At 39.4% G+C, this 18,776-nt stretch overlaps 1 protein-coding gene across 13 annotated transcripts in view; it reads right to left on the minus strand.

Moving 5' to 3' along the window:
* The window catches only part of EPB41L2 (erythrocyte membrane protein band 4.1 like 2), a 207,954-nt gene that overhangs the window by 17,780 nt on the left and 171,398 nt on the right, over positions 1–18,776 (minus strand). For 4 of the 13 annotated variants that reach the window (XM_045843878.1, XM_045843879.1, XM_045843880.1 and 1 more), the window contains 8 exons: positions 17,603–17,665; positions 15,553–15,699; positions 14,173–14,274; positions 9,249–9,302; positions 8,486–9,049; positions 6,493–6,615; positions 4,368–4,466; positions 3,216–3,296 (listed from right to left, as the gene is read on the minus strand). In XM_045843878.1, the coding sequence (XP_045699834.1) occupies positions 3,216–3,296; positions 4,368–4,466; positions 6,493–6,615; positions 8,486–9,049; positions 9,249–9,302; positions 14,173–14,274; positions 15,553–15,699; positions 17,603–17,665 (1,233 nt within the window). Of the gene's footprint in view, positions 1–3,215; positions 3,297–4,367; positions 4,467–6,492; positions 6,616–8,485; positions 9,050–9,248; positions 9,303–10,612; positions 10,781–14,172; positions 14,275–15,552; positions 15,700–17,602; positions 17,666–18,776 lie in introns of all 13 variants that reach the window. The other 9 variants (XM_045843892.1, XM_045843887.1, XM_045843882.1 and 6 more) reach the window with 9 other exon arrangements.

Below are 18,776 nucleotides of genomic sequence, written 5' to 3' on the forward strand. Positions count from 1 at the left end.
CTTGGGGAAAGTAAAAGAACCACCATTGAACAACACTCAAAATCTAGGATGGATCTCTAAGACAAAAAAGGAATTCTACTGGGCTAGAGAGCACCCTAACTCATAAGGAAAATATGCATCTAAAAAGAGCAGCACAATTTTTTCCTGATGCTGTCACCTGCCTAAGAGGACAACTGCACTTCTTGTTCGGAATGTCATTTCTGTCAGCTGGAAGGTTACTGAGCAAAACCCTGAGCCTCACTCTGCACACACAAAAAGGTAAAACTACAAAAAGAGATTTTCACATCAAAAATCTTTTGCAACAGAAGCTTGGAAAATACCTGGCAGGTGCTCAAAGTTGTAGGAGGGGACCTGTGTCAAAATAAGAGCAGAGCCAGGCAAGGGAACAGCCTCCACTTTGAGTAAGAGCACAGCCGTTTGTCAGGCGGGGAGAGCAGGAAGGCTGGAGGGCAAGACTGGGGCGGGGAGAAGAGCAGGGATCCTAGCTCGGAGAAGGGCAGAACGTGCTCCTGTGTGGGGGCTGCAATGGGAACAGGAGCGTGGCTCTTACGTTTGTGTGTGTTCGGAGAAGGAGGAAGGGGGAAGACCGGAAGGATGAACACTGTCTACCCCATGTGGGTCTGTGGAATCCAGCTCCGGAAGGACAAGCTCTGACGGGAGCCAAATGCAGCTACAGGCAACCTATCAGATCCTTCTGCGTTTGCCTTCACTCCCAAGATCTAGCTACATGAAAGCAGTGGAATTGTTAAAGCAAAAACATAAATGATGCTCATGGGAAAGTAACACGTGTGAAACATGTTTAATTAGAAAAGCAGAGAACCCCCCCAATTGGCTATAATCATCTATGAACAGAGTTGAAATCAGTTTGCCATTAGTTCCTCTCATTCCGTGATATCGGTACATGAAATTAAGTAACTTAAATGTTAAATTACAGTAACAGGAGACTGTGAGAAAATATATCACATTGCCAAACTGAGAAGTTATTTGATTAGAACTGGGTTTTGCTTGGTGCCCTTCAGCTGACAGCTGCCTGAGGAGCAACGGCCACACCGTTCGCGCGTCCCAGGAGAGAGATGAGAGCGTCAGCGCCGGCACAGGGTGAAGCAGCGCGGAGCAAGGCTCTGTGCAAGCTCGCCGCTTTGATTTGCCCTCGTGAAACGGACTCCATTTCTTTTCCTATCTTGCTCAGATGAAGGGGCTCCTTCCACTCTTCAGATTCTTTTAATTATAGGCAAGGAGCTAAAAAAAGTGTCAGTGACATTACAGACACTACCTGATCAACATCAGTTAGGGGCAGAGAGGTGATCAACCTCCTTTAACTTTAAATAGTGCCATCATCTCATTACAGGTTTTAAAGGGCAAGTGAACTCATCATGAGCTTCTAGTGATAAGCATAACAAAAGCCACAATCAAATTTATTTTTTTAAAAAAGTTTATGCCATCTTAGAATTAGACATGAGAATGTTACATAAAAGTTCACCTCTGATCTTGTCCACCCCAGGTATCTGACCTCGGAGTTAATGCGGCCGAAGCACGACGTCACGAGACGACGTCACACAAACCAGATGACGCCACACAAACGAGACGACCTCACACAAACGAGACGCGCCTCTTTGCGGCAATGTATGGCGTACAGTGAGGAATGTATGCGCGTACTTAGATTTCAGTGTTTTTACCACTACGCTTTCAGAAGCAGTATGGCCTGAATTTGAGTTTTCGGTTAAAAACAGGCCAAAACACAAAAGAATGCACATAGAATAACACCTGAGGGTAATCTGTACAGGGGAAATTGGCGTTTGAAAGCTGGGAAGGGCCTCGGTGCAGAGAAGACAGAGGGTAAAGGAAATGACGGCTGTGAGAAGACCCCAATTTTCACTTCCACCACAGTCAAAGGAATGTCATCGGCTCCTGCCTAGCACACTGGAGGAATTCAACAAACGCTTGTAGAGCGAGGGTCCTACAGCAAAAAAGCAAAAATGCCTTTGCTCTGACTTCAGGTCGTGGGAACTCAAGATTGCATCAGTGAATAGAAGCAGAGAAATCCTCCAAACGGGGAACTGGAGGCTTGGTTTTCAAGTAGGCAATTCATTTCCCAGTGACAAAAGAGGCATGTGTACTGGTCTTTCACTAGGCATCTGTGCCCTCAGGTCAAAATACAGAGTTGGGGTAACCCTTTAGCCTCTAATAATTCAAGGAAATAAAAACAGTACATGTGAAATACAGAAGTAAAATCATGCTTAGGGGGATTTAAAAACACAGTAATTTTTCTTGAAGGCACAGCATTTCTATTTTGGTCACATATAGTGCATCTTTCTTAAATGAGAAATTCTGTTCTCTAAAATTCTCTTGCCCGAGTTCAATATTGCGCCCAAAGCCAGATAGCGAACATTGGTCCCTGCCCTCCAGCTGGGGCAGTCAGCCGAACATTTCTTTTCCTTCTCTTTGAGAGTCCCTTTCGTAAAGGAAAAATGGCTTGGCCCCCTTTAAAGTTGAGTTGCAATCACTTAGAAAATAAAACAAAAGCTTATCACGTGGGACTGCTGTCCAAAATTAAAACTACTGTTCCAAGTCTCCAGCCATTCCAGTCATCACCTGCTTTTAAAGGCGTGCATTATGCTCGACATTAGAATGGAAGCACAATTCCTTCAAAGTTTTTTTCTGAATACAGCTGAATTTTCACTCTGTGAGAGACCTTGGACTACCTTTCCCTACCCGCAATAATAGCAATAAATAATGGAAAATAGCCCAACCTTTCTAATGCTCTAAAAAATTTTTTTAAGTTCCTAAAAATTGGCATAAGTCAAAGTTAGTGGCTTTTCTTTTTTTTGAAGTCAATATCATTAAACCACCATTCGCTTTTTAGTAACTGAAGACTTTCCTTAAACTAGGCCCACATGAATACCTAATGGCTGCCAGCAATCCTCACCAAAGGGTTTCCCACTGGCTTTCTGTGCAGTTTGAGTCAAAACCAAAGTGCACAGAAAGGCAGTGGGGAACAAGAAGCAATGCATATTTTATGCTGATTCAGCATTAGGAAGGCGGAAAGGACAGCTTGCGTCCAGGCTCTGAAGTGCCTTCGTGCCATGCTTAGGAAGGGGATTCTACCCAGAGGCTCAGGAGAAAGGGCAGGATATATTTCATGTGACAGATGGATGACAGGTGCAAAACTTAGAAAATAAACAGTCAACTTCAGAACCAGAACCTCAGGTCTTCACCTGGTCATGATCGATATCTGCATCTCCTGTGATCACGATGCGTTTCTCAATTCTTGTTTCAGATATTCCACCTTTTATAGTCTAATGGGCATAAAGAAAAGAAGAGGGAAACAGCAATCACTAAAGCATGTTCACACATAATCAGAGGAGACAGAGATGGAGCACACCTTGACCTTCTGATCATTTAAGGCAATGCACATTGAGTGGGGAAAACTGAGGTTCTGGAAACTTTTCTTATTTCTAAGCTCAACAGAGAATCCTGTTAAAGTTGAGGCATCCATAAGTATTTTTCAACTGAAAGCAACCTTAAACTAATTTATGATGATTCAGGTGACATTAAAGGGAAACAGCTGCCATTTAATCCACATAGTTCCACCACTGGGACATTCTGTTACAACTCCCTGAGTTTCTTTATTCTCAACTGGTCAATTTTTAAAAGAAGAAAGGAGAAGAAATAATTAATGGTTTGGTTTATGTAAAGTTACAAGGAATTCCAATAATTTCAGTATCTTCTTTAGGTTTGGCAAACTTTGATGTTACCGCTTTGTCTGCGTAATTCTTGATATGGAAAATAAGGTTGGAGTTAGAAATCTGATGAGTGTAGCAAGAGAATCACTGAGAGGGTCTCTTAAAACACAACTAGGGTTTCAGTAGGTCCAGAGTGGGGCCACAGTCTTCACACTTCCAGACCAGAGACTGCACCTTTGGAATCACTGGTCATCTGGTGTTAAACATTTAGACAATGACCTGGAAATACATCCCAAGTTGACATACTAGAATGTTAAATCCTTGAGGGAAAATTTACATTATTTGAAGATCTTTTTGAAATTTTTGAATAATCGTCATTCACTTTGTACTTACTAAACCTGTGCTTCCAGTTGTATTAAATTATTTCTTTTCCTGTAGCTGACTTAAATACAGCTATTCATAACACATTTTTATCCCCTTATATTTTACACAAAATTGCAATGTGATTTAAATCATTTGTTCAATGGAGCTCGATTTCTTCCATACTTTAAATGTCCACATTTTTATCCCACTGGCACTGTCTGTGTATAACTTGAAGTGTGTCTAGGAACAAAGAAACAATTCAGAAGAGATCCTGTTTGCAATGTACCATCCTCTCCCTAGGATTCCCCTGGATTGCTTTACCTTGGTGATGTGTGTGGTGGTGGTTGTCGACATGGAATCAGATGTGATGGTTTGGGCAGTCAGCAACGTGCCCGAGTCACCAGCAGCCCCGCCATCGACCTTTGGATAGTGAGGGAAAATACAAAGCAATGCTTAATTTCTATTATGTTGTCACAGAAGACCCCTTCCCACTGAATATGCACCATTTAGCACCTTTGCAGCTGGCAGAAGATGCTATCTGCCTTTTCATGTTTACAGTGGTAACTTACTGACCAGGAAAATGGCTGGCATTTAAACAGAGTAAAAGCAAAGCTAAATGCATGTGGAGAGGCAAACCTCAGGCATGGGAGGGAAAAAAAAGAGTGGAAGTAGGAGGTGGGACTGAGAGCTATCAGGAGGTCAAGAGAGAATTTGACTGGAGCCATTTGTAGAAGCTTGAAAAAGAAAGCAGAAACCCAGGCAGAGAAGTTTCCGCAGTGACAGTGACCAGAGGGGCTGGCTTTGTTGTTTTAGCACAGGTGGGTAAAAATAGAACGTCTTCTCAGATTACCAAGCAACAGAACCTAACGAGGATAGGTTAAACTAGCATGGTTTGCTCATCTCTAATAGACTTTTCAATGACATTTTTTCTGTAATAGTTTGTGTTGTGAATATATATACCTATATATAAAGATACATATTTCAATATGTATCTTTTGATTTAAATGCAAGTATGTATGCATGTGCTGTCTCTGTCCTGTGCAGATATCTAAATAGGTTTTAACTTGTTTGGTACTAGGAAATGTAGAATTCTAGAGTTTATTGGCCACATAAAGCTGGTTTTAGTTTACATTAAAATCATGAACTAAATGTTAGTTTATGTTAAGATCACCGTGTATATATTTTCCTCCTGTTTCCTGGCAGAAGAAAATAACTAGAAAGTCCAGAGCCTTTATTACTGTAAGAGTAAATCTCTCTTAAGCATGGTTCATGCAATGTATTTTTTTCCCTTTTTTAATCCTCACCCAAGGATATATATTTACTGATTTTAAAGAGGAAGGAAGGGGGAGAAAGACAGAAACATTGATGTGAGAGAGAAACACAGATCAGTTGCCTCCTGTGCACACTCTGACTGGGGAATCAAACCCACAACCCAGGTGTGTGCCCTGAACGGGAATTAAACCTGTGACCTTTTGGTATATGGGATGAGGCTCCAACCAACAGAGCCACTCAGCCAGGCTGCAATGTATTTCTTTACAAGGGCATTTATCACCATAGAAACAGAGTACATGCTCTCCCACCACACCCATTCATCAAACACCTGTTTGTGCTCATGTGGGATTTATGCACATTTAAGATAGCACATCCAAAATAACTTTGAGGAATGTTTCACACATACACGCATTAAATGTTTCAAAAAATATTTCAAGAGGATAATAATCTGCCATCCCTCTCCATGGTACAATCCTACTAGACACATTAAATTTCTCAGTTGAGAAAATAGTTGTACAGATTTCTAAACAATTCCATTTTGAAATCATAAGTACTTTCTTTTCTTCTGTTACCCTTAAGGTTAGCTGTCTTAATGCTCACTTCAAATCTTTACAGAATCAATGTCTGAATACCTAAAACCAAACATACGAGTTTGATTATTTAGACACGTAGTATCCCATTTATGTAAGAATGAGGGCATATGTCTTTGGAAAGAGAAGCACAAATGTGTGTGTGCACATGTGTGTATACTGGCAAGCGAGAGTCAGCTGACGGGATCTGTCTGCACGAGCGGGGAGAGGGAATGCCTAAATCCTACTAATCCACATGTGACATCATATCTAATAAACTCTAAGGTGATCTGCTTCCCAAATGTACATCAGTACTCCTGGATACATCAAGTCATTGATGGCTTAGAATAACACGAACAAGACTGGGGTTGCCTGTCCTCAGCAATTGTGTGTATGCTTCCCCCCTGTGATCACTGGGTCACCAATTTTATTACAGTTCTCTGTCTCAATCTAAGAAGTATAACAAGCTATACTGTTGAACTACAATTACGAAATGGAGATATAAAAAGCTATATCAAAGTCAGAAACATCTAAACTAGGAGAAGACAGAATGGAAAGAGAAACAAAGTAAAAAAGAACTCAGTCCAAATCTAGAGGTTTTGTACCTGTGGAGACTCATACGTGATGGTTTTGGTCTCGGTTTGGACAATAGGGACTTCCTTGGTGGAGATCTCTGTCCTTTGTGAGGCATCGGAAATCGTCACCATCTCTGTCTTCACCACAGGTGGCTGAGGCGAGAAGGAAGAGAAAATGAGCTCTAGAGGTAATGATGCAAACGCACTTAATGGAACCTTCCAAAATAATTGGAATAAATATGTATATCCAAACACACACTCATACACAAAAGAAGAGAGTAAAAGTAAGTAATCTTAAAAAAAGAAACCAAAGAAAAACACTTTCCTTCAAATATCATTCACACACATATATATGTGAATGAAAAGAATAAGCTAACGTATGGCTCCATAAATTAAGGTATGCTTTCAAATTATGATGGTCTCAAATTACTTATATGTCAAGCCTGGTATACAGTGATAAAAAACAAAACAAAACTTTAGCTTTGGGCAACTGATGATACATTTGAAAAAGAAAAAACAAAACAGAATGAACTATGTGAAATGGCCTGTTTTGATTTTTCCTGCAGTTTAGAGAACCATGTGGTTTGTATGAAGGCTCATGGCCTTTAATTGGTACACCACCTAGGTTAGGCTAAGTTTTGCTCTTTTCTTCTTGCTCTGCTGACAAGGACACCTCATTTTCAGAAGGATTATCTTCAAGTATAACTGTTTTCGATTACACTTGTCTAAAACTTGCAGTGTTTCCTCTATGCTACATAAGTTAAATTGTTCTATCTAGAATTAGTCCACTAATATTGCATTACTGCTTTGAACAATTAAAAAACGTTAGAGAGGTTCATAGCCTGTTAATATTGTAGTCAGCCGAGCACGGATGTTTAATACAGCGTCAGACTAATTACCACTACCAAAATACTACAGTACTGTGAGAGAAGATTCCCAAGTGTAATGTATGGTAAATGTGGGAAATAATAGTTCAGAGTGTTCCAAGGCTTTTGCAAATGTGTTCTCTGCAAGGAAGCAGGAAATTTAAAGTAACATAATAAAAATCCATTTAACTACTTTAAGACAAAGTTATTTCAAGATTCTCCAGCTCATCAAAGGGAGCAAATAGGGGTAACTCCTACATTGTGGGCACCTGATTTTAGAATCAAGACATAATCACCTGGAAGTAAGCCCTCCCTCAACAAAACTTTAACTTCCAATTCAGAGATGCTGCACCTAGAGACCAAGACTTAATCTAAGGGGAGTGAGGAAAGTTCTCCTTCTTGAAGAGAAAAAAAGAAAAGACTGAGACACAATGTAGATGTGATCCAAGCATACGATCAACTTGTGAGTAATCCAGAACTGATGATGGGCGGAAGGAGAAGACTAAGCTCCGATTAAGCAGCCTAACCTCTGGCTGTCTAAAAGGAAAGCAGTGTCTTCAACCAAACCATACAGTCCTCGGAATCTAAAAACGGAAATCACAGTGGCATCCAGGAAACACTGTTTTCATCACTGCCAGATGTTGAGTTCAGAGCGCCATGGTAATCAGAGCCCACTGCCATGTCCAAAATTCTCAAGTTGAAGAGACAATGAGCCAAGCAGTCAAACCCACAGTCACAACAGAAGCAGCACACGCACTCACACCGACTGGTTTTTCAACAACACACATACAACTTTCTAATTAAACCAATGAGAAAGGCATGAAGTATTGAGGAAGCAGTGCAACTCAAGATAAAAAGTTGAAAACATCCAAAACATGCAAAGAAAAATTCAGATGTGAAACTAAGAATGAAAAATGATTTGGTGTTGCAGGCAAGTTTACTGGATCAGGTGATTCAGTTGCAGTAAGGAAGCTAGCAACCCGAGCTGGCAGAAAATCTACAAAGCAGTGCCTTCCCCTTCCTCCCGTGAGAGCTCAAAATCAGAGTCTTGTTGAAAAAGCTGAGGGAAGAATTGGGAGGACAGGAGAAGAAAGGCAGGTGTTCTCCACCTGAGAAATAGCTCCAGAGTTTAGCTCCCGCTTGAGTCTCCCATTTACCTCTGAACAACAAATAATTTGTGGCATAACATCAATGTCAACATGAGACACCTCTCCGTTAACTTTATGCTGCTCGTCCTCTGTGTCTTCGCTCACGTCTTGCTTAAGGGCGCCTTCGTGTACACTCTTCTCTGCAGATACCTTTGGGGCAACTACATTCTCCTGGGCCACTGTCTCTACTGTGCTTACACTGGCACCTGCTTGTTTGCCTGGGCTGGCTTCTGGCACTGGCTGCTCCCTCTCTACTACCTTGGCTGCTCGGCCGGCCTCTTCCTCCACCTCTTCTTCGTACTCCTCCTGCTCTTCCTGTATGGTGCCCTCGGTCACTCGGTGGTGGGGCCGGTACTCTCCCCCATCTTCCTCCTCGCTCTCGCTGCTGCTGCTGCTCTCAGAAGACAGGGAGGTGGAGTCTTTCTGTGTCAGAGGCTCCACCTTACGGCTCTCCCCAGGACCACTCCCAGGTGATATCTCTTTACCGTTCATTTCTTCTGTGATTACTCTTTCGTCTTTCCCAACCTCTGCCTGCTTCTTCTCCTCCACTACATTCAGAGTCTCATGTGAACTCTGCACAGAAAAGAAGTGGATGAGGGAAAACAAAAATACATGAATAAATAAAAACGACGGCAACCCAAATTAACTGATGGTACGTTCATGTCATGGAGGAAAACAAAGATGATTATGATGGCTGACTGAAAGGGAAGCGGGGAGAACGTGATGGGGTCAGAGCGTCAGGCAATGGTGTTAACATGGAAAAGGGGAGAACCTTAACAGCATCACTGGCTCCAGTGCAAGGCCCTTCTGACTCAGGAGCGCGTTTCTGCGAAACAAAAAGCAACCGAGGACACAAAATCAATAAAGTTTTACCTCGACACCCACCAAAGCACACATCTGACACTGCGAAGACAGAACAGTAAGAATAAACATCTACAAAAACCTTTGCTCAAGGTCACATAAAAGCCAATCAAGACAAATGCGAAAAGCTTACAAAAGGAAACAAAAAAGCAAAACAGCCAGCATCTTCCCAAAGAAATGAAGTGCTTTATTATTCTAGTTATACCTATAATCTCTACTTCTGCAGTTGAAAGGTAGGGAAAAAACTGGAATTATAGCAAAGCTTACTGATTAAAGTATAAATTTTAAAACTTATAAAACCTATTCCATTAACAATTTTGATCTTAATTTGACCATAAAGCCTGCGTGAAACCCTGATTCCTAGATGAAAATAGTATTTAAGATGAAACCTTTGTTTTATGCTGGCTCATTAAAAAAAAAACAACAGCTTTAACTGGCAAAATAATAGTTGGTCTCAGACTAACTATTAATATACAAATGTTGTTGTTCCAAAAAATGGCTACGAACATCTCAAACTGTATAACAGATTAGTAAAAAGGGTATTATTTCATTTGGGTATATGTCAATGATGACCCAAGTGCTTCCTCTTAGAATTTATCTCCTCCACTAGCATCTTTGAAAACTGAAACGAACCAACTCTGTTATTTAAAATGCTCACCACTGCCACCCCTGCAGACGTCTACTTGTTGGGAGTAAATTCACTCTAGTTAAGTAGTACAGCACCTAAATGTCCATCATGATTACAGGCCTGTGGATTCTTACTATCACGTAACTTCAAATTGTCAGATGGGTTCTGCCCAAGCTCAGGGGATTCCTTAGGTTTATTTAAAAAATGAAAAACATTATTTCACTGAGTATGGCAGGCATCTCAAATTTTTCCATTTTATAAATGATAAGCCATCAAAAGATGCCCAAAAGACATTAAGGCTTTGCATACTTTTAGCTCTGCAAAGCATCCTTAGCTTCTATACTTGGCAGAGGGTTTCCCTCCACACAACAACTCCAAAACTGGGCTTAAATGCTTCTCTGAATCTAGACAGATTTTTTTCTTTTGCAGGGGGGCATGGGGCGGACAGGAGAGGGGGCAGAAAAGAAGCAGGAGAACATCCAACTTGTATCCTTTTTTCAAATTCAGTCATTATTTCATGAATGTTTCTCCCAGGAAGAATGAATTTCACCAATGTAGCACTTATGAGAAGGGTTTCTGAATATTTTAAAAATAAAAATCACTCTTCATGTGGCTCTTAAAAACAGGGGAAACAAAGTAAAATGCACCTCAGGCAACTGTGAGAAGGACGAGGAAGAAAGCATTTCAGAAGGTGCATTATAGTTCACAACAGTGCCCTCTGCTGTCCAAGTGGTGGCTGAAGTGAAGGTGGCTTTCATGCTATCGGAAAAGCCCTTTGCACTAAACAAAATTGATGTTATCTCCTCTTCTAGGCTCTAGAGAGGTCAGAAAAGGAAGAGCAAAGGGTTAACAACAAGTTGGAACAGACAGCAGTGACCTAGTGAAAGAAAGGGAAGGTTACACAAGAAAGAATTGCAGAACAGCATAAACTGAAAGAAAGGTGAGGATTCTGCAAGATTTTGCAGCAGGCAGATGTGGCGCTTTGCCCGAATGCCAGCTTTCCACCCTGCTTGAGAATCTTTGATAGCTCTACCTATGAACACCAGCTAAAACTCCTTGATTGGTCACCGAAGCTTTAATCACAAACTGAGCATGACCTCCCCAACCATCAATTTATATCTTCTTGAGGCAGCGCTTCAGCGTGAGCCTCTTTCTGCACAGAACGGCCTCTTCAGTGGCCCCCCACACTTGAAACACTTATTCCTGTGTCACAGCTTGGGTGACCCTATCCTCCTGTCTCCAGTGCCCTTCCCAATTTTTTCATCTGTCTGAGGTACACCTGATATTTCATATTTTGTGCATGCCCTCCCCCAACCATTCCAGCTCCTACGATCTCTTCCCTTTTCCACATTACTTCACACACACGAGATCTGATAGCAACCCAAGGAATTCCCTCAGACATGCCGTGGAATGAAGAAATTGTACTTTTTTCAATGAAAGACAGGTCAAGAAAAAGGAAGACACACTCAAGAGGCAAAAACCCAGTGACCGGTGTTAAAGTCATCTGTCCCTGAAAAACCATTATGGCAAATTTAATCTTCACATTTCTGGCCCTTAAGCAATGGTCCCTAACCTGCCTGAGGGCACAATGGGATACCTGAGGACTGTCTCAGGTACCTGAAATGCCAAGAGCAAAGAGTCACCATGAAGCGCCCCCTCTTGTCAGAAGTGTGCAAAAATACTTCCTAATAAACCCCACTGCTCATTGAGCTTAATGAGAGATGAATGAATGAGTGAGTGAGTGAGTGACATTTTGGGGATGCCCCTTTTGACACAGTACACTAGGAGAGAAAGGAAGACTAGGTGCATAAGCATTTGCAATATTCATGAAGAAAAAAAAAAAGCCTCTGAACTAATTCATTTTAATTATAATCTCCATACTTCCACCATCCCCAGGGGTTGAGTTAGTGGATAGGGTGTCCTTCCCAGTAAGGGGTAACTAGAGAATTTAAATAAGTGCCATGCATTTAATTATTCAATAAAATATCTTCAAAAGTACTTTAAAACTCTATGTCTATGTAATCTCTACTAGACTCATGAGAGAATATTTTATACAAGTTTATCATAATTCTCACACTACATTAGAGAATACGCAACAGAGTAATTAGCCTATTAAAGACTAAATGATTTGGTCTCCAATTTTCTGCTCTACTCTTAAAATTGTTCATATTCAAACTGAAGCCATTTTGAACGCTCAATGTATTAACTTTTAAACAAGAAACTATTACTTTTTTAAATCCATAGAACACATATTACCGAAATTTGGAAAATTTGATCAAATTATACTCATGCATAATTGTTTTCTTTTACATTTCATTAAGGATTAAAATTTAAAGATAATCAAAAAACCCTGCTAAATCAGTAGCAAAACGAAGATGCAATGAAGAAGTTTGTAAGACATCCTGCTACAAGTCAAAACACTGCAGTAAATTTAACTACTCACACACTTTCAACTACTAATACTGAAAAGTTTTTGGGGGGGAAAGATATATCGCAAGCGATAAATCAATGTTTGTTGTGAGGATGGATGAATGGATGATTGCAGTTACAACAGTCTATATATATTGTTGGAGAGGAAAAGGACAAGAAAAAAGCAGTAACTTCAAGCGCAGATAAACCATAAACTTAACAGTGGGTAAATTCCAGTTTAAATTTTATGTGACATCACTTTCATGTAATGGTAACTTCTACAACATATTTTATATTGTACCTTCCTAAACCATGACATCCAGAAAAATGGTAATTTTAAACATCTTATATCTTCAACAAAATTCCAAAGTTTCCTACTGCAAAAAGTACTTGGGCATTACTTTAAATTGAACAAATCTATCATTTGACTTGCTTCCAGAGGTTAAACTTTCAAAAGTACACAATATTTTAAATCATGTGATATTAAAGTCAACATTTTACAGAGTCTAATTGGCTTTACACTTCGCACTAACATTTAAGAACATAAATATGCCACTTGGTCTAGGTTTCTCACTTGCAGTATTCTAGAAGTATTTCACCTCAACTACACCTCAAATTCCTTTAGGACGAGACTTCACCTTCAATTTATTTTGCCTCCTTTCCCACCCTACTGTACACTACAATACTATTCTCTGCTCATTTACAAAATCAGACTTCTGCGGGAGGAAAGCACACTACTGACTTTTGCTCTCATTCACATCCTGTGTATTCCATTCCTCGTCTGGAAGCAGAGGGGTCTCTGTCAGACCCAGCTGAAAACGCTCCATGGCTCCCCATGACTCCTGTCATCAAACGCAAAACGTCAATGTGGTCTTCAAGACCTGACAGGATCTGGTGTCTAACCTCCATGGTTTTTCCTAAGCCCTTGGCATTTGGTCTATCAGTTCCTGAAACTAGTTCCTGCCTTGGGCTGTTGCATTTGCTCTTCCCTATCCATGGAATAATCTTCACAGCTACCTCCTTCTCGTGAAGGTCTCAACTTAAATGCCAGCTCTTCCTGACCACAATGGGAAAACAGCCTTTCCAATCACCTCCTCACACAAAACCGGATTGCTTCGTTAGTACCCCACATTTTCTGATCACTCATTCACATGTCTACCTTCTTTTTCCTCCGACAGACTCAAAGCTCTGTAATCCCGGGAATTAACTGGATGACCAGCTGGCTAAGCGAAACCAGTAGAAACAGAAGAATAAGAATGTGAAAGCAACAGAAAGCTAACTTCGTAGCACTGCCAGAGAGTTCACATATGCAGAAGCACAGAGAGAGATCCAAAGGGTTGCTATGGTGCACCAAAATCTTTTTTTTCCTATTAAAAAATCATAAAAATGAAAATCCAAAAGGTTTCCAAATATAGTTAGTAAACTAGTAACCCAAACTGCACATAATTTGTTATTTTAACACCACCACAGTGTGCACAGCACTGTACAAACAGTGTATTTCACACGAAGCCATGGTTTCCCAACTGCCAGCCACATATATCAAAATGGGGGGGGGGGTCACTTATTAATTCAGTTGATATGCCTGCATTTCAAACTGTGAATTTTCAAATAAAGTCCTTCTGTAGCATCTCACCTAATGATCCTGTTTCTGTACATGGAGATTTAACAAATGCTCAAAAAGTATTTTTAAAAAGTTTGGATTGATTCATAAGAAAAAAAGAATATCTTATGGCTGTGAAGAGAAATAAAAGGAAAAGAGGAAAAAGCGAGAGTAGATCCAAGGATGCAAGGTGAACACCTTGTCTGCCTCCTGGGCTTTTTCTTCAACTGTCCGTGTTGCCGCTGTCTGATGCTTCTCCTTCATGGACAAAATATCCTTGAAAAGATGGTCTCCTTTTCTCTATTGTTTTAAACAATAGACATAATCAACAAATAAGACAAGTACATCACATCGACAGCAACACAAACATAAAACTGGTCAGCGGAACAAACCGGATGAAGCAGCACACACAGGGGCCAAAGCCAGATACTGTTTCTCCAGAAAACGTAGCACTCTAGAGTCAATTGCTGAGACACTATCATCAGTGCCTTCTGAAAATCTACAAATAAGAATTTAAGTTGTATACAACTTCGTAAGACCCTACCGTGGTGTTCTAAATGTTGGTATTTTCAGAAGTTGTTATTTCAGTTCAGCAATTACTTCGCTCATCTGTTCTTGAAGAGCTACTTTTCTTTCACTGACACAAACTTAGAAATATAAAGCGACTAACAGCTTTGCTTTTTAAGAAAAGGTTGATAAAATAATTGCATGAGACTATCTAAATCAAATGTGTACTATTTGGCAACACTCAAGCCAGTCTGGATGATGAACTTAAGAAGGGAGGGTTAAAAGAAGGGGGAAAGATGAAATGGTAGGTTAATACCTTCATACACTTCTTAAGCTATATTGAATAAAGCATAATCACTGTCTCCTCTAGTGTGATAAATGAACCCGTGGAAGTTCTCGGTTGATAGCAGAGATGTTGAGGGCATTAGAAAAGAACAGATATACATGGGAATAAATGGAGACATACTTTCAGAACATATTCTAAAGGCAAAACGTATATTGGTGGGAAGAAGTAATCATGAAAAGAAAAAGAATGTTCTAGTTGACAATGTTTTTCTGTATTTCATTACTAGGAAGTGCCGGTATTAAGTTGTATGATAAGACATTTTGCAAGTTTTCAACAGGGCTCATCAGTCTTCAAAGTAAAGTTTAACTCATTTTCCTCATAGTAATTACCTTAAACCATTCTAAATATGGTCTACATTAATTATTTAATTGTTAAGTAAACTTTCTTATTTCTGAAGTCAGGATCTGAAAAGCTCATTACAACCACATAATGTCAGTTCCTACATCATCCTCTGTAAAAATTCATTGCTGCTAATTTACGTGAGTAAAATAGTTATTCAGAAACTATTTAAAAAATATTTTTAAACTCATTCAATTTACTTAAGAACTACGTCAATATGTATTACACTGTTAATAAATATTTAGTATTTTAAAAAATTGTTAGCAATTACATTTTAAAAAAACTGGGAACATTTTGTAGCTTCTGGGAATCAACATCAGAGATTAGCAACCTCAGTTTTACTGAAAAGCTGGATACATATAGCCAACAAATAGCTAGTGACATACCCCTTGTGTCTGTAGGGACAGAGGTGTGATACGTCGTTTTTCCCATTCATTAGGGCGCGGCTCAGGTGTGGATTCCATAAAATTGCGCTTGAGTTCACTAATGCTAGCCTGATGTTTCAGTATGTCCTCCTGGGCCTTATCCAGGTCCTAGCAATGTGTAACGTAATAGACGGGGGGAAGGGATCCAAAAGGAAAAAAAATCCAGTAGGACAAAAATAAAATCAAAAAGTAAAACAAAAAAAATAAGACAAAGCAAACTTATGATTAAAAATAACATAGTAAAGCAAGAAAAATGCCAAGTCTCAAAAGCCATATTATCACCTATGAATAACCTTAATGAATTCCTCAAAATTTGAAAATAAAGCCAATGAGCAATTATTTTTATGATTCACATTTTAAAAGATTCTAATGTCTTGTCTGTTTAGAATTTTTTAAGGAATAACTTTTTACATTATTAGAAGGAAGTCATAGAACTAATACCAAAATGGTTAATAACCCTTCTTTCCAATAGTTGGATTTTGAACGCAGCCTATGCCTCTGTCCTTGTAAATTCACCTTTCTGATCAGGGCTACTACTACAGTTGCCCTCTGTGAACATATTGAATCAAGTAAAAAGAGAGGAAGGTGAACACAGACCCACATTAGGCCTGACGGGAAAGCCCATCCAGTACCATCTGCCCCCAAAAAGGGGCTGGGGCAGCAGAGATTGACTTTTTCAGGAAATTCCAGCGGTGGCTTCCATAGGCTGCTTGTACTGACCTCTCTATAAAATAAGTGAACCTCATACTGGTTTCATGTACTTGCCAGGCACAAATGTGGGATCCAGCACTCCCCCTAGCAAATGGTCCTTATACAGACAAAAATACGAGAAAAATTACCATGTTGATTTTCACTGGAGTAGGCTCTGATGAATGGTATTCATGGGATTTGTACATTGGCCCTGATAACTAGTATTTGTGGGAATTAAAGCTAATTATTGTTCTGGAAATGGTTTTAACTGAATTTTAAATATATTCTTACATTTCAAAAATCATAAGGGCCACCTGTTGGTTGTAGTTTTCATCCCACTCCCAGAGGAACAGGTCATGCATCTGATGAAATTAGATACTCCACATTCATGCACAAGCATAGTTGCTCATCTATGAGCTTCTACAGCCATTTGCAAAAACTCATGAAAATCTAAAAACCTTTGCATGGCATGGAAAAATGACTGTGGCTTGAGATCAGGCACATTTCTTGTATTTGTTCAAAGCAATGTTATATTTTACACTTTAGAGCAGTTTAGTAAGTTATGCAAAAGTACATTTCCAACAATTATCCAAGCTGCCAAAAGCAACCGACATGATTAGTCAGATTACTCAGAATTGAAGTTCGCCAATAAATACATCGCCATGTACTACCCTAAAATAAAGAGAAAAAAAAAGTTCTCGTGTGACACGGGGAATATAATTCACATTCCTAATTGGGTGGCTAGGTATCCTTTTTTCCCCCTCCTTTCTTTCATTTATATTTTTCTTCTTAATCAAAACAATTCCATTAACTAGCATACTTTCAAACAGAGTACTTTAAGCAGACCACATTCCTAATTGCATGGATTTTAGTGCCACTAAAACCCTGCAAAAAAAATGTTGTGGACAGAAATCAAGAGTGAAATGATTTAATGCCAGATCAACGGGTATCTGTTCTGGTTAATGTATATAAAGGATGGGATCACATTACTTCAGATTCCATGCCCTAGAGATAGCCCATTCAGGAGAGAATAAGTTTACTTATTAGAACTTCAAGATATAATGGATAAAAACTTTATTCATTGGCTAAAATAGATTTTTTTTCCCAGTTGTCACTTTGAGAACTTCTAGTCGATATAGTCCTACCTAAGCCACTTTAAAAGAACAAAGTTGGACTGGTAACATGCACTCCCGACTTGAATTTTCCCCATGCATTTCATGCGCTGTGCTCGAAAAAAGTTGCCAGCCAGCCTGTGAGTGACCTCCCGTCCACAGCAGCTTGGCAGCCATCAGGACAGTTGTTTTCTTAAATTTATACAAACCTCCAACATTAAATTGCTATGTCTGACATAAATATTATCCCCTTCTACTCTCAAGGAATTTTTCTGTGAAATTAAATCACACACAGAGGGGGGAAAAGCAAATAAACATAAGTGTATGAATCAGCAAGCACCAGAAACAACCCTGACTTGGACAATCTAAGACATTAAAAGTAATACAAATCTTAAGAACCTAAGGCCACAACAAGCAAAACTCACAAATAAACCCTGAAAATGCATCACCCCCCACACAATACTAGTGGCAGGCAGCAGCCACCAGGTTTTAACTTTGCAGAAAAAATATCCACCTCCTCCAGCTGTGTTTCCTCTTCTTCCATCTTCACCTGAAAAGTTATATACAGCAAATGGCCAGAACATGGAAGTATTACTGGAAACTGTAGAATCGGTGCAAAGAAGCTGTATTTGAACTTCAGTGGGGAACCAGCATTACCAACCTTATTGCGTGGCCCTCAGAAGATGCAGAATCTTAAGCAACTTTGGTCTCTCTTCACCTACAGTGTTGTATAGATGATAGAAATGATCCTTTGCAAGGGTGGAATGGAGAATGAAAACTTCACTCTTTCTCAGCCCCTAGATTATATGCACTGCTTTTGAAAATATATATACATATATATATTTTTTACTCAGGAATGAAAATAGGAGTGTAAAAATGGCATAATTCAATCTGTTCTCATTTGAAATGTCTAAATGAACTAATGATGAGGGCAAAATATAATGATGTATAATTTGGCTTTCACTTTATGTCAGGGACAAATGTTCATTGTATTACTCAGTTTTTTAACATTTCTTTCCTTAGGGGAAATTGGTCTACTTTGCTACATTCATGTTAAAATGGTAGGTATTTAAAAATACTCATTGAAATACAGCCACTTTTCTTTCATAAAATTCCTTAAACAGGAATCATTTTCCACAGTTGGACAATTCCAAGCATCTAACATCTGAAAAGAATAAATTTGTAAATTTAAAACGAGCTAAATACTGATGACTAGATTCAAGGATAGGAATGGCAAGAAAGAAAAATCCTGATTCTGATACTAAGAGAAAATAGTTTAACCTTTACATGTGAATGGACAGCAGGACCATATATCATATTTTTTCCTTTACAAAAATGATAGTGTCAAATCTGAGAGTTCAAAATGCTCTTAAAAAAAAAAAA

Source organism: Phyllostomus hastatus, unplaced genomic scaffold (genome assembly GCF_019186645.2).
Source record: "Phyllostomus hastatus isolate PE091 unplaced genomic scaffold, TTU_PhHast_1.1 phas_contig_40, whole genome shotgun sequence".
NCBI classification, from domain to species: Eukaryota; Metazoa; Chordata; class Mammalia; order Chiroptera; family Phyllostomidae; genus Phyllostomus; species Phyllostomus hastatus.